The sequence below is a fragment of the Lampris incognitus genome, unplaced genomic scaffold (assembly GCF_029633865.1).
Source record: "Lampris incognitus isolate fLamInc1 unplaced genomic scaffold, fLamInc1.hap2 scaffold_146, whole genome shotgun sequence".
NCBI lineage: Eukaryota > Metazoa > Chordata > Actinopteri > Lampriformes > Lampridae > Lampris > Lampris incognitus.
Window position 1 is genome coordinate 123,854 of NW_026611113.1, and position 21,355 is coordinate 145,208.

Consider the following 21,355-nt stretch of genomic DNA (forward strand, 5'->3'; position numbering starts at 1 on the left):
ATTGACACACCGGGGTGTTGCGGAAGAGCTCGTGCCCCATATGGATTCAAGTACATTCTTCATGAGACAGTACAAACCCGTTTCACGCCATAAGCGACCATCAGCATGTATACACATATGCTGATGACATAATACTTAAATGTGCTATGGAGTTGCCTATGGGTCACATCCGGATCATGAACCCTACATCAGGGATTCTGCTTCAACTTGTGTTGTGGGCTGCATGTGTAGGCCCGCTTGTGTCTTCGTTTGTGTGCGAGTATATTCCGGTGGAAATTACAGTCGTTGCGTCGCTTCTTCTCCCACGCTAACGAAAGCACACCGTGTGAAAGAATCGGTGTAACGCAGCATTTGAATTATGTGTGACGGCTTCCTCTACAACGCTGTGATGGCCGGCGGGAGGGTTTCCTTTCTCACGTCCTCCTCCTCCTCTCGTTGCCATTCAAATCCAGATCCTTTGACTCGCCCGTCACTCTCGTTCGCATGCTTTCTCACTGTCCTTTATTCTTCAGTCGTGCAGGCCGGCTCCTTTCTACTTTTCGTGTCGGTGCCTCGCCCATTATCCCCCCCCCCTCTGCTTCGGCCCGTTTGCTCCAGCTTTCCGTCTCCCATATTATTTTCTTTTACTTTTCCATCTATTTTTTTCCCACTATGTTTCACCTGCCAGTAGCTGATATGTAAGAGAATAAATAAAAAAATTCAATTCCAAGATGTTCTAGATCACTTAATTGAAGAATTTGGGGTCTTTCAATAACTATACAACAGAAATTACACAATTAGAAGCGTTACTGTGTATTAATGAATGGGTATAAATTACCTACTGGCTGTACCGAGAGCGTCAAATTTGTTCTTCCAGTATTAAACGACAAGAAATTAGCAGTAAACGACAGTAGTCCAGTCACACGGCCTAACCGAGCTGTAACCGTAGCGCCACTTAACTGTGCATGTAAAGCCAGTGACCGTTCGCCGGGCGTACCCGAACCGAGTCTTCTGGACAACGCAGTCAGACAAGCACAAGCTGGTGGAGGAACCGTCAGCCTCCATGTACAGCCGCTACACTGATTTTGACGTTGGCAGGGAAATAACATTTTTGAAGTTCTGCATTCAGATGTACCGAACCTGCATTGAACTGCATTTGCGTTTACGTTCAAATGTTCGGCGTTTAGCTGACACTCGCAATTTCCCCTTTCTTCGTGGGCCGCAGAGCAGACTTCAGTGCATGTGGAACAGTAAAACGGTGGCGTGCTACAACACACGAGCAAGGTGAAGCCTAAGCGGGCCCGATCTGTGCATACGGGCACCCCAACGTGTCCAGATGTGTGGGTTTTTGTGTTTGGTTTTTTGGAGACCTGTTGCGATGTGCAACATGCAAAGGTGTGCCGTGAGCCACAACGGCCGCAGAGCGCCCTCCAAATATCTCCAGGAAGGCTTTTCTTCAACTGGTTGCGTGCACCGTGTAGCAGATGAGGATCCTGCACACGGGGACCTTCTGTCTATCTGACTTCCTAATATAGGAATTTGAAGGTTCCCTGTAGCCTGCTATCGAGTTTATTTTTACGGGCATTTCACCCGGTGATTCAACGGAGCACATTTTTCCTTTATAGAGCCGTAAGGCCTCAGAGAAGCCTTCACACATTTATTAAATTCTTTGCAAATATCACAGTCCACATCAATTAGCAGGGGCGTTTTAAGCGCTCTTCAGACAGGCGCCACGCCAATCTAACAGTCGGCACTACCTCTGGGTCTCACGCTGCCGGCTGGAAAACACATGTACAGGCAGACAGGCTCATTAGAAATACTTGTTCCTTGTTGTCCAGATGAGCTCATCTGCCTATCAGCTCATGCCTCAACCTCGCCCCTACCGCCAGCTTTGGGTGGGTGTTTCACTCATAACCCACACATCCAACACCATACATTTTTCTCCCAAATTGCACCCGGCCAATTACCCCGCTCTTCCGAGCCGTCCTGGTCGCTGCTCTACCCCCTCTGCCGATCCGGGGAGGGCTGCAGACTACCACATGTCTCCTCCCATACATGTGGAGTCACCAGCTGCTTCTTTTCACCTGACAGTGAGGAGTTTCACCAGGGGGACATCCTGAGAGCAGGATGAGCAGTTTGGATAACGAACGGATGGATGGATTTTTCAGTTGACTTTGCGGAGTGCAAGCAACCAACTCTTTGGCTGCGTGGAGTTTGATTTTCTGTAAAATGTTCCACAAGAGCGAAGTGTTCTGTACAGAAGGCTGTGCAGGTAAACAAACGAGCAATTTAGAGAGTACTTTATTGATCTCAATGCACTTGGCGCGACGTTACGTCATAAGTCATGGGATAAATGTCCGACATCTTACCCGGGTTGCTGTTCTTCACCTGTTGTTCACTAAGGCCAGCAACTGTGGTTTTCACCTGGGCAGCGCCAAACTGTGAAAATAGAAGGACCAATGAGACCAGGGTGGCCAAAATCACTCCCCACGCGTCAGTATCAGGAATCAGGAACACTGGAACACTTTGTCATTTCACTTCCTGCACTTCCGTACATGAAATGAAATGAAATGCCGTTAACCCCCCCAGCCCACAGCAGTGCAACACAAAGACAAAAATACATCCAAAAACTACAAGAACACACATACCCAAACTAACACATATATCCAAACTACACAAAAAGTCTCCGTCCAAGGGAACGAACACCAGCCAGAATGTCGGAACCGCCGGTCTGCATGGACTAGCAGTTAGCTTAGCCTGCCTCGCTCTCCCAGCCAATTCAGCACCAGCTCTACCAGCCATCAAACCAAGACAAAACTTAAGACGTGGACAAAGACACTGCAGATGTTGGTCATTTACAGCCACAAACAGTTAGTTAATTGGTACTGTTAGCCACCAAGTAGCGGACTAGCCACATTTGGAAGTAGCATGGCGCCGATCAGAACCCCAATCGATATGTCACTTTCACAAAAAGGGGACATATTTCTGTAAGTCGGAGTGACTGCACACTTTTGGAGCGCTTGGGAGCTTTATGTCGGTGACAAATGCTAGGCACTCCTGCAGCTTTAGCATTTTCCTCGAAAACTCGCTTTGCACACTTTGATTTAGGTTGGCCAAAGGTTTTTGAGCGAAATTCATTGAACCCTATTCCGTTAGCTAAGTGAAACATTGTTTTAAAATGTTTTTTTTAATAAAGTATGGAATCGGGTAATTAAACTACATGAAGTTTAGCTGTCTTTAATTAGGACCCAGTATAGGGTGTCTGGGTAGCATAGTGGTCTATTCTGGTGCCTACCAATACGGGGATCGCCGGTTCGACACAATTGGCCATGTCTGCAGGTTGGAAGCCGGATGTGGTTATGTGTCCGGGTCGCTGCACTAGCGCCTCCTCTGTTCCGGGGGAACTGGGGGGGAATAGTGTGATCCTCCCACGCGCTACGTCCCCCTGGCGAAACTCCTCACTGTCGGGTGAGAAGAAGAGGCTGGCGACTCCACATGTATCGGAGGAAGCATGTGGTAGTTTGCAGCCCTCCCCAGATGGGCAGAGGGGTGGAGCAGGTGATTGGCCAGGTATAGTTGGAGAGAAAAAGGGGGGAAATCCCGCCCCCCCCAAAAAAAATGAGGACAGTTTGGCTGATGGAAAAATAATCCAGATGCCTCGGAAAAATGAAAAACAGAAGGTTGTTGGATTTATGACTAAGGAAGCAAACACTGTTTTGTACATATTGTTTGTAAATGCTTATAGCCTAAAATGAATCCAGATTAGTGAATAATTAGGAATTTAGCGTATTTCCCGCACTATAAGTCGCTGTATTTTTACTTGTCTGGCTGGTCCTGCCATTTATATTCCAAAGCGATTTATACAATGTCATTTTGTCGAATAAGATGCAGTTTGGGGGTCACAGCCCCTAGTGCTCCTATCATCACTGGGACTACTGTGGATCTCACCTTCCACATCCGATCTAGTTCTTCCCTCGGCCCTTGGTGTTTCTCCAGCTTCCCATGCGCTTTCATCCCGACGTTGCCATCGCCCGGGATTGCTACACCGATCACATCACTACCGCTGTCTTCTGTTCCTTTTAAACCACCACAATGTCTGGTTGGTTAGCCAGCACCGGTTTGTCAGTCTGGAATTTGAAGTCCCACAGGATCTTAGCTCTGCCATTCTCAACTACCTTTGGCAGTGTCTGCCATTTGGACTTGGGGACTTCCAGTCTGTATTCAGTACAGTTATTCCTGTACACTATCCCAGCCACTTGGTAATGCCTCTCAGTGTAGGCTTTCCCAGCTAGCATTTTATACCCTGCTACTAAGTGCTGGACTATCTCAGGGGTGTCTTTGCACAGCCTATATCTTGGGTCTCGTCTGGTGTGGTAGACCCCTGCCTCAATTGAGCTGGTCCTGAGTGTCTGTTCTTGTGCTGCTATGATCAAAGCCTCTGTGCTGTCCTTCAGTCCAGCCTTTTCTAGCCACTGGTAAGATTTCTTGATATCAGCTACGTCTTCTATCTGTCGATGGTACATCCCATGGAGGGGCTTGATCTTCCATGATACCGCCTGTTCTTCTTCCTCCACACTGTCTTCTGCTGCCTGAGGTGCCCACTCAGCAGTTCATCCTGGGGTTCCTCTTTCTGATGTAGTTCGATGTTCCTTGTTTCATCCTGGATAGTGGCCCTGACACTTGCTAAAGTCAGCCCCCATATTTTTGCTTATTGTACAGTCTCAGGCTGCTGGACTTAGAACCCTCTGTGCATCGTAAGGATTTTCCATGTCCTGATATCTGTGGCGTTTATCTCCTCCTTTGGCCAGCTTATTATTCCAGCTGGGTATATGATGACTGGTAGGGCAAATGTGTTGATGGCTTGGATCTTATTCTTCCCACTGAGTTGGCTCCTCAGGACCTGCCTCACTCTCTGGAGGTATTTGGCTGCAGCTGACCTCCTTGCTGCCTCCTCGTCATTTTAATTTACCTGTGGAATACCCAGGCACTTGTAACTGTCCTGTATGTATGTTATCCTGCCATCTGGTAATTTAACCCCTCTAGTGTTCACCACCTTTCCTCTTTTTGCCACCATTTGACCGCACTTGTCCTGTCCAAATGACATCCCGATGTCGTTGCTGTAAATCCTGGTGAGGTGGATCAGCGAGTCAATGTCTTGCTCATTCCTGGCATACAGCTTGATATCAACCATGTATAGAAGGTGGCTGATGGTAACTCCTCCTCTGAATCTGTATCCATATCTATTCTTTGTGATGATCTGACTGAGGGGGTTCAGGCATATGCAGAACAGACTGAAGGGGTTCAGGCCTATGCAGAACAGCAGTGGGGACAGAGCATCACCTTAGTATATGCCACATTTGATGGTTACCTGTGTGATTGCCTTTGAGTTGGGCTCTAGTGTTGTTTTCCTCTGCCGCATTGAGTTCTTGATGAAGGTTATATTTTCTCCCAACTACAACTAGCGATATCGTCTGGAAACACATATCTCAGCCTTATATGTTTCATGTGGATAAGGCTCCCTCTAGTGCTCAATAAGTTTTGAGCACTGTCATACTTCCATGTTAAAATGCTGAAAGTCTATGTTCCGCTGTATGGTAGGTCCTGTCTTGTTCCCTTCAGTCTCTCTCACCGCTTGTGTCCAAGGTTTATTGAAGGGCCAATGAAGACTTTCGCATTTGATTATCAGACTGAAAACAATTTCCTGTCGCTTACAACAGGTGAACGGATCCGTCTCCATTTGCTTACTGCCTTAACGATGCAATTCACTTTCCTTTCCACTCTGTAGACTTTTCCTTTGTCATTTCTGCATCTCGGTCACCCTCCGTACACAGTCTTTATGTCATGACGCTTGGCCTGGTCTCCACTCCACTCCACTCCCCCAGCCCAACCCCCACTTTTTGTCAGCTTGTCACTTTTTGTCCACATCGTCTCTGTCTCTCTCACCCTCTGTTGTGCTGCCCTCCCTTTTCAGTAACCAACACTGGATTCATTCCCACTCACTTATCCCCTTTCGCATTCTCTCGCTCCCTTTCCCACTTTCGCTCGCTTGCTCTTAGCCCTCTTGGTTTTTTTTTCTGTTCTCTTTTCTCTTTACGTCTGCCTCTCTCTTTCTCTCCTCTCTAACAAGTTCTCTCTCTCTCTCCAATTGTCCCTTGCTGAGAAACACTGGTGTCCCCTATGCTAGACTGGAGCCATCATGTAACGTCCAGTCGTCCGGCTGTTAATAGTCAGAGCTGGAACTGAAGCAGGTGGGATCAGTGGTCTCTCTCTCTCTCTCTCGCTCTCGCTCTCTCTATCTCCCTCCCTCCCTCCCCTTCGCTCACACATTCCCACTTGCTCCCCATCTCTCCGTCCATGTTCATTAATCTCTGTGTATGGGCAAGGAGGGCTAACATGGACTCTTTGGGTCTCTTTCTCCCTCTATCCTTTCTCTATTGCCAGTGGATAGCTGTCCCGGCGGCCGGTAAGATCTTATTTAGCACAATGATGAACACAAAATGTTCATTATCATTTTTCATTATTTGCTGTTGTTAGTGTTTGGTGTGTTGTTCCAGTCTGATAATTTAGAGTTAATGATGCAAAAGTTTTGGTATGTTGTTCAACAGAAGTTCTCGGGCACTCGTAAAACTCAGCAGTATTAGAAAATACGCGGAATGTAATGCTACATGCTTCATGTTTGTGTATTCTGGGATAGTGTTTAAGAACAAAAGTCCGACGTTAGAAGTTAAATTGGAGATGACAATCATATGGATTAAAGCGATCAGGGAAATATAACTTGCCACAAAGTTGCATTTAACCTCACGGACATGAACAGGACACCGGTTCTCATGACCAGCGTCAAGGTGGAAAAACAAAGCCGGAACTAAAAGAACAAGAAACTGGCTGATGAAGAGTCCACAGACATATTTTCATTTCGTTTTATTCTTTTTCAGATGAAACCTACTGGACCTACACCGGTAAGTGCAGCAGTGTGAATGTTCCTCAGATGTGAAAGTACCTCGAGTACAGCCTCTGTCTCACTCCTTTGGTGCACTAAACCTGGTTTTAGGACACTAACTATCATAGAGGCAAATGTCAGGAGGATGTGTATATTTCTGTCTCCCCCATGGCCTTCTCCCTCTGTCTCCCCCCTGTCTCCCTCTGTCTCCCCCCTGTCTGCATTAGTTCCAGCTGAGCAAGCTGGCATGAGAGAAACAGTCACAAGGAAGCAAGAACAGAGAGAAAAGAGGCGCTGATACGCAGAAAGAGACAGAGCAGGAGAGACGGGCGGGCAGGTGCACGAGGAGGGATGGTGGAGGAGAGAGAGTGTTAGAGGAGTAGAGGGAGATGGGACGGAGTGATGCAGAAGAATGAGAAAGTAACGCTCTGTGATTCAGCAACACTGTTGCGCCACACAATAAGCTGTGTGTTTATTGTATCGTGGATGCACACTGGCAGCTTATCCTGTGGACAATGACATTGTGGGAATGAATGGCCACACATACACACCACCTCAGTGTGTGTGTGTCTGTGTGTGTGTGTGTGTGTGTGTGTGTGTGTGGTCAATACAGTAACACTTCTGTACATGCAGGATACACATACTAGCGACTGTGCTACAACCAAGTTGGTATTCCCTTCAGTCCACTGAATCATCATTACATGTGGCGGATAAGAAGCTATTGAATCACCATGGTAACACACACTGCGACGTCTCCCTCAGAGTGATGGGCAAACGTCCCTCATGGTTTTAGTGATTTGCATCTAGAGATGCTTGGGCTGTTTTGTTTTCGGCACAAGTAGTGCGCACGGATAAATAGACCCGCCAGCCCTTGGCTAACGGGTCGGACCCTTTAGTCGACCGGTTAACGTCGTCGCCCGTGGTGCGGGAGATACCGGTTCACGCCCTGGCTATGGCGGTTCCCGGGCTGCCCCTCCCCCGAATTCGCTGCACTGGTGTCAGAAGTGGGACGATGAGACCACGAGGCCATCGGAAGCGCGTGCGCCCGGAGCCGCGAGGGAACTGGTGTGCTGAAGCACTGGGACGCGCTTCCCGAAGGAGGGGGGTAGCGTAACGACCGCGAATGAGTAGACTCGCTAGCCCTTGGCTAACGGGTCGGACCCTTTAGTCGACTGGTTAACGTCGTCGCCCGTGGCGCGGGAGATCCGGGTTCGTGTCCTGGCTGCGGCGGTTCCCGGGCTGCCCCCAAATTCGCTACGCAAACATTACAACTGCATGAATGTGTGTTTGTGTGCGTGCATGTGCGGGTCACCATTGTGTTTACCATGTGAATTTTAGGAGCGAGCGATTTTGCGGCGTCGCTCAGCGTACGTGTTCTGGCCGTTCTTGCAGAGCCGACACGTGAAGGAGTGAGGCCCGTGACTGTTGAGCGATGCAGCGTTGCACTTGGTGCTTCTCAGTTTGCTAGCTGAAGTGAAAAGATGCCTTTACCATACTGAACATTTTGTCACGCGGAGCAGCGTGTTGTCAAGATGGAGACCGCTTCTTGTGCGAGATGGGAACGCCGGTGTCAACACACGCTGCAGTGTAACTCACTCTGTGCTGCTTCTCGGTCATTTGCAATTCTGCTGTTCATCTCTGCTTGGGTCAGTGTGTGTGTGTGTGTGTGTGTGTGTGTGTGTGTGTTTGTGTGCGTGTGCGCGCGCTTGTGTGTGTTGTTTTGTTCCTGGCTGTATTCAGGACAAGAGACTGCATGCTATGAGAGAGGTAGAACAGTGCAAGAGGGTCAGAATATTCGGCCTCTGGTTGCCATGGGGACCTCCATGACAACCAATGGCTGTGGCACGGGACACTTTTGAAGTCCCAATTGTGGTGCGGGGGCAGCAGCGTAGCGGAGCAGGAGCGGCGAGGGTGGGTCGAGAACGGATTAATAAGGTGGGAGCGCCGGCGAGGAGGGTGGCGGGAGGCGGGTGGTTGGGTGGATGTGGTGAATGCATGCGTCACTAACACTGTACAGGTGGAAATTCCTCTGTCCTTTCACATAGAGATCCGGGTGTTCTATGTGTGTGTTTCCATGTCTTCACACATGTGCATGAGCGGTGTTATACATATACTACATACCCCCCCCCCCTTTTCTCCCTAATTGTTCTTGGTCAATTACCCCACTCTTCCGAGCTGTCCTGGTCACTGCTCCACTCCCTCTGCTGATCAGCTTTCATACTGAAACCCATCAGAGTTGGGACTGTTTCGGGGCGTCCGGGTGGCACAGCGGTTTATTCCGTTGCCTAAGAACACAGGGATCGCCGGTTCGAATCCCCGTGCTGCCTCCGGCTTGGTCGGGCGTCCCTACAGACACAATTGGCCGTGTCTGCGGGTGGGAAGCCGGATGTGGGTATGTGTCCTGGTCGCTGCACTAGCGCCTCCTCTGCTCGGTCAGGGTGCCTGTTCTGGGGGGAATAGCGTGATCCTCCCACGCGCTACGTCCCCCTGGTGAAACTCCCCACTGCCAGGTGAAAAGAAGCGGCTGGTGACTCCACATGTATGGGAGGAGGCATGTGGTAGTCTGCAGCCATCCCCGGATCGGCAGAGGGGGTGGAGCAGAGACCGGGACGGCTCGGAAGAGTGGGGTGATTGGCCAGTTACAATTGGAGAGAAAAAAGGGAGGGGGAGGGGGGGGGGGAGTTGGGACTGTTTAAATGGAGATCCACTTCCTGTTTCTGATTGACACCAATGAAGCCATAATGACTTCTTCTGGGCACATCTCAGTCTGAGCGGTCACACCGTGAGCCTCAATGATGCAGGAGGAAAACGTGTCTGTTAATTAGACGCTGATCACTGGAAGCTTATTAATGGATGACAGGCAGTGTGATCGGCTAACGTCCCTGCGTTTTGTCTCCCGAAGGCTTGGTGGGGCAGTCTGAGTGGTCCGAGTACTTCCCCGACTGTGGCGGCTCTTCGCAGTCCCCCGTCGACGTTGTGACCAACCAGACCAAATACGACCCCAGTTTGACCCCTCTGACTCCGCTAGGCTACGGCCAGCACGGCAACAGACCCTTCACCCTCTACAATAACGGACACACCGGTAACTATGGCAACCTGTTGATCTCCAACTCCCCATCTGACACTCTCACACGGAACATGGCAACGTGGCTGCCAGCCGCCTCGTCCTTCACAGTGTGCTCACAGCCAACCGGGCAGCGGAGCGACGGCGACGCTTTGCCAAGTCCTCAACAAATAGACTGAAGCCTTTAAAAGCCCACGCTTCACACTCACAGCTAGTCAACCTCGTTCACTTCTCCCGCCTATTTCACCCTTCTCTCCATTAGTGATGATCGACCTGCCAGACTGGATGAGTCTTGGGGGTCTGCCGTGGCTTTACACAGCTGCACAGATGCACCTCCACTGGGGCAGCGGAGGGCCCAGCCACGGAGGCAGCGAGCACACCGTCAATGGAGTCAGTGCTGATGCAGAGGTAGGTGTGCGTGTGTGTGTGTGTGTGTGTGTGTGTGTGTGTGTTCATTTACACGGGTCAAGAGTAAGAGCAATGAGGGGTAAGAAGCCACGTGGGCAAGACCAGGGCAGTGTTTGGTGAGAACAGAAGAGACGGTGGGGAAGGCCTTCAAATTAGCCATACAAGTTCATGCTCGGCGGGGCTTGGTGCGTTATATAACACCTCACCCCGGGAGCGGAAAGATTTAATTTTGTGTTTGAAGTGTAACTCTTTGTCCGCATGAACTTGGGTCTTGTGCAAAAAACAAAAAAAAAATCTACAGCATCCAGTAAAAGATGGGTATCAAGTCAGATTTTTATAAGGAGTGAGACCAGATCACCTGCAGCTTCTGCATTTCCCTGCCAAAAAAAAAAGACAATTCTGCAGAAATTAAGTGTGTAGATGTTGTCAACTGTATGTCTGAGAGTGTAATAACTCGTGTACTGCATTCTGACTATGTACTGCATTCTGACTGTGTACTGCATTCTGACTGTGTACTGCATTCTGACTATGTACTGCATTCTGACTATGTACTGCATTCTGACTATGTACTGCATTCTGACTATGTACAGCATTCTGACTATGTACAGCATTCTGACTCCATGTAATAATAAATATACTGAGATTTGATGACATCGGTGCAGGAGAATATCAACAACTTACTTTTTATTCTTTTGGTTGGATTTTTCTCCCCAATTTTACTTGGTCAATTACCCCACTCTTCTGAGCCGTCCCGGTCTCTGCTCCACCCCCTCTGCCGATCCGGGGAGGGCTACAGACTTCCACATGCCTCCTCCCATACGTGTGGAGTCGCCAGTCGCTTCTTTTCACCTGACAGTGAGGAGTTTCACCGGGGGGACGTAGCGCGTGGGAGGATCACGCTATTCCCCCCCCCAGTTCCCCCCGAACAGGTGCCCCGACTGATCAGAGGAGGCGCCAGTGCAGCGACCAGGACACACACCCACATCCGGCATCCCACCCGCAGACACGGCCAATTGTGTCTGTAGGGACGCCCGACCAAGCCGGAGGTAACACGGGGATTCGAACCGGCGATCCCTGTGTTCAGAATAGACCGCCATGCTACCCGGATGCCCTTAAACAACCTACATTTTAATATGAGCACTGGCAAACATGAGAGAGGGGTACACACACACACACACACCTACCTAACTTGCAGTACAAGGGGATTGCGTGAGGCAGTCAGAACATACATGCTTTACACATCAGCTATGCACGCTCTCTACACATATATGCAGTGTTCAGCATGGTACCGAGTGTGGTTATTTCCTTACACTGTGGCTCTGAGTTGGCATTAAAAAAGAAACAGAAAAAAAAGAAACTTTCTTTTTTCCATCCATCCATCCATTATCCCCGCCGCTTCTCCCAATCGGGGGTCGCGGGGATGCTGGAGCCTATCCCAGCAGTCCCAGGGCGGCAGGTAGGGGAGACACCCTGGACAGGCCGCCAGTTCATCACAGGGCCCTATTTCAGCAGCTCAGATATAGTCATCATCAGCTGCTTCTCCGGGGTCGGGTCACGGTGGCAGCAAGCTAAGTAGGGCCCTCCAGACGTCCCTCTCCCCAGAAACGCCCTCCAGGTCCTCCTGGGGGATCCCAAGGCGTTCCCAGGCCAGATTGGACATGTAGTCCCTCCAGTGAATTCTGGGTCTACCCCGGGGTCTCGTCCCAGTTGGTCGTGCCCGGTAAACCTCCAAAGGATAGGCGCCCAGGAGGCATCCTGATCAGATGCTCGAACCACCTCAACTGGCTCCTTTCGATGCGAAGGAGCAGTGGCTCTACTCCGAGCTCCCTCCGGATGTCCGAGCTCCTCACCCTATCTCTAAGGCTGAGCCCAGACACCCTATGGAGGAAACTCAATTCAGCCGCTTGTATCCACCATCTCCCCCTTCGGTCACTACCCAAAGCTCATGAGCATAGGTGAGGGTCAGAACCAAGCCTGACTGGTACATTGAGAGCTTTGCCTTCCGGCTCAGCTCCCTCTTCACCACAACGGTCCAGTACAACGTCCGCATTACTGCTGATGCTGCACCAACCCTCCTGTCAATCTCCCGCTGCATCCTACCCTCACTCGTGAACAAGACCCCGAGATACTTGTACCTCCCCCAGATCTTAAATCTCCTCGCTAGATGTGAGGGTTTTGGTTGGTGTCCAGTATTATTTATGTCGATAGTCAACCCACAGTAGACATGTCGTGCTACTCTAGACCTAATTATTCTTCATGATAAGCAACACTGCAATATTTGAGATCACTTAAGGTCCGAAACCATGCAAAAATGTGACGTGACCGTAATAGTGTATTGATACTGCCCAACAATATACTATTTCCTAACTTTTCCACAGTTTCTAAGCTTTAGGATTCAGTTTTCCAAACTTTTTCTGCACATCTCCAGATGCTGCAGCTTTGCATAGGAACCCCGACATTCACATTGTGGGGTCCCACACGTGTCCCAGATCTTCAAAAATCTTCAAACTCGATACTCGGTATTCTAGTATATAGTTTCTTTTTTAGACAACCATAATCTGTTTTGGCAGCAACAAGTCTTACTAGTACTACACCAAAGCTGCTGTTTAATAAGAATTCACACAACTTAGTTTTACACTAATTAGAGGGATGGAATTAATGACAGATTCAAACGGACAGCGCCTGATGGATTAGGAATGTAGTTTGGCTGGGGAACTCGCTCGCGTGCAGAGAAACGCCACAAAGGCCTACCTCCGCAGTGCAGACCCGGGCATGCATACATGCAAACACACACATGCGCTGCTTTGAAGCCTCCCACCTACACAATTTTTAGCATCTGGCGGTTGACTAGGTGAGCGGCGCAGTGTTGACTGGCAGCCTTTATGTAAAGTCACATGATTTAAGCTCACACACAACCAGTCTTCCTGTATACAGCCGCAGATTCCTCTGCAGAGGTGGAACTGGTGTGAGAGTATAATCACACACACACACACAAACATACCTAACTGGCAGTACAAGGGGATTACAAGGGGATTGTGCAAGGCGGTCAGAACATACATGCTTTACACCTCAGCTATGCATGGAATATGGTTACAGCCTGACACCGTAACTCTGCGTTAGCGCTGAAAAAGAAACCGAGGGTGTCCGCGTAGCGTGGCGGTCTACTCTGTCGCCTACCAACACGGGGATCGCCAGATCAAATCCCCGTGTTGCCTCCAGCTTGGTCGGGCGTCCCTACAGACACAATTGGCTGTGTCAGCAGGTGGGAAGCCAGATGCGGGTGTGTCCTGGTCGCTGCACTAGCGCCTACTCTGGTTAGTCAGGGTGCCTGTTCGGGGGGGGGGGGGGGGCGTGATCCTCCCACGCGCTACGTCCCCCTGGCGAAACTCCTCACCGTCAAGGGAAAAGAAGCGGCTGGCGACTCCGTGTGTATCGGAGGAGGCATGTAGTAGTAGTCTGCAACCCTCCTAAAAGAAACTCAGGGGCAAGTACTGTACATGCCCCTCGGTTTCTTTTTTAGACAGCCATGATCTGTTTCAGCGGCAAAAAGCCTTGACACTTCTATGCCAAAACTGCAGCTTAATAAGTATTCCCCCAATTTAGCTTTATACGAATATAACAGAGTACGACCACGGATGTGTAGACTCGCTAGGCCGTTGCTAACGGGCCCTGCCCCTCTAGTTGACCGGTTAGCGCTGTCGCCCGTGGTGCGGGGAACTCAGGTTCGATCCCGCCTGCCCCCTGAATTCTCGCGCTCCATTTGGTGGCAGCGGTGGGATGCAGGTGCGCTCAGAGGCGTGAGAGCCGGTATGCAATAGCGCGGGGGTTCCCCTGCACTATGGGCGACAGCGCTATCGTCTGAAGGGTCGGACCCGTTAGTCAAGGGCTAGCAAGTCTACACATCCGTGGTCGTACACTGTTCACTACTCCCCTCCTTCGTGAAGCGCGTCCCCGCACTCCTGCACACCAGCTCCCCCTCACGCCTCTGAGCGTGTACGCATCCCACCGCTGCCACCAAAGGTAGCGCGAGAATTCAGGGGGCAGGCGGGATCGAACCTGAGTTCCCCGCACCACGGGCGACTACGTTAACCAGTCGACTAGAGGGGCAGGACTCGTTAGCAACGGCCTAGCGAGTCTACACATCCGTGGTCATACACTGTCACGCTAATTAGAAGGGTGGAATTAATGACAGATTAACAGCGGAGAACGTTTGATGGATCAAGAACATAGTTTGACTGGGGAAAACACACATGCAGGGAAACACCTACATGAAGTGACCAAAAATGCCCGTTTTGGAATCATGCTTCGGCATTTCCTTTAGAGCGTACATTTATGGAAACAACTTTCGACTTATTTCCCCCCCCCCCTCCACCACCACCACACACTCTGCTCTAGCCAAATCAGCTCGAATCTTTGATCTTTGCTGTGTGTGTGGGAATGGGAGGGGAGATTCTTCATCTTCGGTGTAACACCAAAGGAAAGGAAGGCTGGGGGGGGGGGGTGCAGAAGGGAGGGCACAGAAACTCAGTTGTTGGCAACGATGAAACAATAGGAAGACGTAGCGAGAAGCAACAAAGCTAGACTGGCTGAATTAATTTTTGGAACAAAGGATGGGGGACAAAACAAAACGAGGAGGGGATGGAGGGAAGGTGAGGTATCTGGGAGCTCCTATTCCTGCCATCTGTCACCGCTCAGTTATGCCAACATGCAACACACCTAGTACGGCAAGGAGCGTGTCATGAGGGGTCGGCTTGTTTTTGTCGGGAGTTTGGGGGAGGAGGTGATTAAGCAGATTAAAGAGAATTCAATCACGGTCAATAAAGGAAAGGAAACGGGCGGAAGCAAAGTGATGGAGAAGACCCACAACGGGGGAAAGAACCTGAGATGCACGAGTGGTGTCGTTACATAATCCAACAATTAACTTCTTTCTGGTCCACATCAGTCTCTCCAGTCCTTCTTTCTCCCGTGTTGCTCTCTCCGAATGAAAATCCACCGAGTCAGCATGCAGCCCCCCCCCACCCCCGTTTCTCTTTCATTCTGCCCAATGCAAACTTTCCATTCATCCACAATGAGAGGGGTTGCCTGAAGATTAGCCGGGAAAACTCTCTCTCGCTACCTCTCTGTCTCTCTCTCTCATATATATTGAGGTCGTCCAGGCATTGCAGGCCTTACATTTGACACTCTTGTCTAGAGCACCTTGTGAAGACTGAACATGCAGGGCTTTAGTAATCTGGCTCAGGGGCACTTTAGCGGATCACACTGGAAGCCGAAGCCAACATGCCCGAAACCTTGATGTTAAAGTATGACGTCTGTAATCAGCAGGCGTCCCTTTAACCTCTCCCCCGCCGCCTGTCAGTGAGCAGCAGTGGTGGCTGGCCAGTACAGGGCGCTGGGGCGCCGCCCCTTCAAACATCAAGAGATGAAAATCTGCTTCAACACGTTAAATATAATTTAGTTGTGCGATGCAAATAATGATGAAATAAAAGTGTTTGTCAGTCTGTGAGCGCCTGTCAGCAGCCATTAAACATTGGTTCAAATGGTATTTGGTTGATTTCTGTCTGAATACATATACTTCCTGGGTGAGGGACGCGATACCTTATGTAAGCCCTCAAACCTGTGGCGAGCGGGTGACCTGAGGCTGCTGTCTAATTGGTGTCCTCAGATTTCTCATGGGGCGCAGTTCTGTGCTGCCCCAGACACTCCCACTTTTATTGGCAGTGAATTGGTACCGTTTTAATGTTTTTTGATCTAATGTGATTGGACAATTCTCGTGGCTGTCAATCATGTTCACACCCACCACCACGCCTCGTCTCGACTGTCAAATCATCTACCGTCTACGAACCCTGATAAAGTCTATAGGCTACGTTGTCCTTCTTAATAACTCTGACTGTTTGGACATTAAAGCAGCTGTCAGCTGTGCTGGGCAAAGGTACACTGCGCCCCCTCCCCCCTAAATTTTTTAGCACCAGCCGCCACTGCAGTCAGACTAACTCTGCTCTTCCTTTTCCCAGCTGCATGTGGTGCATTTTAACTCAGAGCTCTACCCTAACATGTCCACGGCTATGACCCAGAAGGATGGCCTGGCCGTGCTCGGGATCCTCATAGAGGTGATCAACACACATGACGCCCTTTACAGGAATATGTATTATAACCAAATCACTGTCTACTACTCCTATCATTTAAACAGATCAATTAGCTTATTGACATTTGAGTTTGTGATGTCTTAAATGTAATGGCCATTTCACAGAAAGGGTCAACCTGGCCAGAGATTATCAACATCATAAAGCTTTTAATTGTGATATGTGTCGCTGCGAGTGGAAAATGGATCGGTTAGCTTCTCCAGTTCTTTGAGTTTTATATACGTATATATATATATATATGTGTGTGTGTGTATATGTATGTATATAATTGGCATTTCAGAGTGTCTTGATTTTCCAGACAGGTGAGGAGACCAACCAGGCGTTTAACAACATCCTCAACTACCTGGGCCGCGTCAGACATGCAGGTGAAGTGACACCACTAAAAATATCAGAAAACTTTGATGCACAAATGATTTTTTTTCATTTGCATTGGCAACTTTGTAATTTTGCTTTCTCAAAAAAAAGCAATCAAAACTTCACTCAAATCAAATGCACATTGAATGACATGGACCCGTCACAATTACCAGTTCACAATTTGTTGTCTCCATATCCGTTCTGAATTCAGTTGAAGAAAAGTGAAACATTTTTCCCCCAGTTGAAAACACAGTTTTCTACAAAGTTCTTACTTAATACGAGAGTCAACGGGGATATGTATCCGGTGATGTTTAGCATTTGAAACGTGAAAATATCCTCTTAATCCTCCTTTTCCCTACCAGCAGACCAGAAAGTCTCCATCCCAGCCTTTGACATCCAGTCCTTGCTTCCTACTGATCTGGGACGCTACTTTCGCTACAACGGCTCCCTGACCACCCCCCCCTGCCACCAGACCGTCCTCTGGACAGTGCTCCACGAGAGGGTTACGATCTCCAAGGCACAGGTGAATGGGTAGAAAGAAAGAAAAGACAGAAAGAAAGATAGAGAGACATCAGAAAAGCGGCTGCAGAACCAAGGTTGCTTTGTTTAGGTAAGGACAACAGTTGCACAAGGATCTTTTTAGTTGGTGCTGATGGTGTTCCGGACACGGTGACAGGGGGCAGTTATACGGTACAGGATTGACGGACTAGGTATTGGGGTAAAAAAAATCCCGCCCAAACCTCATCTATAGTGTAGAACAGACCTTCTGTGTGATAGGAAACCAAGAGTAAATACACCCCCAACTCGGTCAGTTAAATTCAGCTCAAGTTTCTAGTCACTCCGCCTGCACAGTGAAACCCCCTTTGTTTTTTAATTGGGCTCGTGGTGTCTTTCATTTAAAACAAAACAGACAATGCAATGAAAAAAAGGTACAAAGCATCCATTAAAACAGTGCAACAAGGCAACGACTGCTCATGGGTCACGCCTGGACACCCACAGTGCCTACTTATTTACATGTAAACATCCAAATAAGATGTCTTCGACACCAGCAACAACGGTTGCGCATTCGAAAGAGTCAGTGGTGGAAAAAGCAGCCTTTTTAAACAGATCCAACACAGACCAAGTCTGCAAACACCCCTATCCCCACCTTACGTTTCTCTATGGACCTTTCTTACAAACATGGCTGACATAGTTACTTCTGCGTCATCTTACGCCGGGATCAGACTGCGCTGTATTTTTGTCTTTCACGATGGTCTGATTAGGCATGTCAGATTAGGCAATCATAGTGCCATAAATTCTTGCCATGTCTTGGTCAGGAGACTGGCAACACTACAAGTATGACTCCGCTCAATCATCGTATGCCTCCTTTCACGATCTTAGTGAGTTCATAGGTCGTCGGGGAGGATGGTCAATCATGGCTACAGAAATGCTACGTGTGATGCAGGCGGTCTTGTGTTGCGAAAAGAAAGAAAATGATTGTAGATGCTGTTGCAGCTAGTGCTACTGGGGAATGATAACCTAGCATAGCTTAACCAACTACTCAACGGCTTGCTGACATGCCTCCGCTATTTCTTGCTAACATTTATCTTTTTTGACTCTGTCATGGTCCTCCCTCGAAGAAACGTCAAAAATGCCTGCAGGGCTACTGTTGTCACTGCTCAACGAACCTTTCCTCGGTTTCATTGTTCGACCTGACAGCAGCAACAGCAGCATCCCTCTTCCTCTTTGCCATGTATGTGCGTCAGAGCCCTCTGTCATCCTATTGGTCAACATCGAGGAACACGTCATAGGGGATGTCAGACTAGGCAGTAAAAATACAAACAATTCTGACATGCTAGACTTTTCGTCGGGGTGTTGTGAGGCATCCCAGACACCGTAAAGCTGTTCTTCCATTATGTCACACTACATGGGGTAAAGACGCCCGTTCGTCGTTCCCAACTCTGGAAATTTGTCGGGCGATGACAAAATCGGGCTGAATTAGGCCGGGATCAGACTACACAACATTCTTTGTCTTTCACGATGGTCATCATGTTAGATTAGGCAATCATAGTGCCACATACATTCTTGCTGTGTGTTGCCCAGAAAACTGGCAACGCTACAAGTATGATCCCGACTGATCATCATATGTGGCCTTCCACGATCCTGCGTGAGTCCATAGGTCGTCGGGTCAAGAAATGGTCAATCATGGCTACAGAAATGCTATGTGTGATGCAGGCGCTCTTGTGTGCCGCAACAAAAAAAGAAAAGAAAGAAAAAAAAATCTGGACACAGTTGCGGCTAGCGCTACTGGGGAACGATAGCCTAGCACAGCTCAACCAGCTACTCACAGGGTTGATGAAGGGTCTCCGCTATTTCTCGCCGACATTTAGCCTACCTTTTTTGACTCTGCCATGGTCCTCCCTCGAGGAATCGCCAAGAAGGCAGGGGTGTCGTTGTCACTGCCCAACTTTTCCTCGGTTTTGTTGTTCCACCTGACTAGCAGCAACACTTTCTCTTTGCCGTGTTTACATAAGTGCACCAGGGAGCAGTCTGCCGTCCAATTGGTCAACGTCAAGGAACACTGTAGAGATCGGGGTGTAGGCCTCGTTAGCCGATGACGCTAACTAACTGTAAGCGGTTATTTTCTTGCCCGATGCGGGATTCGATACGGGGTGTACTGCACCACAAGGCGACATCACTAACCGCTCGACTAAAGGGTCAGACCCGTTAGCTAGGGGCTAACGTGTCTTATTAGTAGTTTACAGTCGTCACCCTCCCCGGAAGTGCGCCCTCGCGCTTTGTTATTCCCGCGCTCCGAAGAGACTTCTGAGGATCTGCACACTTCCGGATCCCGCCGCTGCCAACCAATGTAACCGGTTATTTTCTTGCCCGGTGCGGGATTCGATACGGGGTGTACTGCAGCACAAGGCAACGTCACTAACCGCTCGGCTAAAGGGTCAGACCCGTTAGCTAGGGACTAACGTGTCTTATTAGTAGTTTACATAACCAAATAAAAAAAAAACTCCACGGCAAGGGTACCGAGTTTCATTAAGTTTACTTGTGAAACTGCAAGCACGATACAGCCAGGGTATCAATCAATCAATCAATCAATCAATCAATCAATCAATCAATCAATCAATCAATCAATCAATCAATCAATCGAGTTGAATTTTATATAGTGCTCTTCTAGCTGCAACAGCCACTCAAAGCTGTTAAAGGGTATCAGAATTATGAAACAGTATTAAATGATAAACATAGAGCAGGTTACGGTATACTACGTATTTAGGCAGTTAGCAGGTGCGGAGATAGCCTAGCCTAGCCACAGTCAGGTAGCATAGCGCTAAAGAGCTAGCCTAGCTTAGCCACATAGCGCCACGGCTACCGTAACATGTACGTCGACATTCATTCGGACGCAAGTGATCCTGCTGCTTATATCAACATATTCTGTCAGAGGAACTGTACTTACAGACGTTGCTTTAGCCAGCAGAATGTAGAAGACCGGCGTTAAAACCCAAGAGCTGGCGAGTTTACTTCCGGAAGTCCGGTCGCTGAAGTCCGTCTCACACAGGAAACGACCCCCGGGGTCATTAGAGTGGAATGGAGGAGCGCCGGACAAAACTCTTCATTACTCGGCTGTAGTTTTATTGAGGACGGACGTTGCTGCGATACGGGTCATGGCTTCAGCGCCGAAAAAGGGGGATTATGACAAGACTCGGCGACGCCGGTTCACACGAGCGTCTACCCGTCACCCAAACCAAAACCGGAACTCCCGCGCAACGGAAGTATTACGTCACAAAATGGACGCCCAGGCAGCGGTCGTTACGACACGTCGGAGACGTCAGACTAGGCAGGGAAACGCAAAAGAATTCCGACTGTTGACCGTTGACCTTCGATTATGTCGCACTACACAGGGTAACGACGGCCGTTCGTCGTTCCCGGCGTTCATAACCGGGCCCTACACCGGAAATGTATGTTTTATGATTCAGCACAGCGTGTAGCGCAACACACGTGTTGTCGTGACACGTTGTCGGACAACGGCGAGGCCGGAAAAAGAAGTGATCTGGTCGTTGAGGATCACAAAATGCGAACAGCCCTGAAATTACCACGAGGCTTTATTAGCCAGTTAGCCGTTAGCATTTTGCAACCGTTGATCAAGTCACTTCTTTTATAGACTGTCTGACAAGTTCAACTTTATTGTAATTTGTATTTATAATACAATTGTAAGCGGTTATTTTCTTGACCGGTGCGGGATTCGATACGGGGTGTACTGCGCCACAAGGCGACATCGCTAACCGCTCGGCTAAAGGGTCAGACCCGTTAGCTAGGGGGCTAACGTGTCTTATTATTGGTTTACAGTCGTCACCCTCTCCCGGAAGCGCGCCCTCGCGCTTTGTTATTCCCGCGCTCCGAAGAGACTTCTGAGGATCTGCACACTTCCGGATCCCACCGCTGCCACCAATGGAACCGGTTATTTTCTTGCCCGGTGCGGGATTC

General features: G+C 49.2%; 1 protein-coding gene across 1 annotated transcript in view; it reads left to right on the top strand.

Moving 5' to 3' along the window:
- Positions 1-21,355, top strand: part of ca14 (carbonic anhydrase XIV) — a 43,168-nt gene that overhangs the window by 15,561 nt on the left and 6,252 nt on the right. Inside the window, exons 2-6 of the mRNA XM_056301771.1 lie at positions 9,819-9,998; positions 10,243-10,388; positions 16,400-16,495; positions 16,827-16,893; positions 17,248-17,405. Of these exons, the coding sequence (XP_056157746.1) occupies positions 9,819-9,998; positions 10,243-10,388; positions 16,400-16,495; positions 16,827-16,893; positions 17,248-17,405 (647 nt within the window). The remainder of the gene's footprint in view (positions 1-9,818; positions 9,999-10,242; positions 10,389-16,399; positions 16,496-16,826; positions 16,894-17,247; positions 17,406-21,355) is intronic.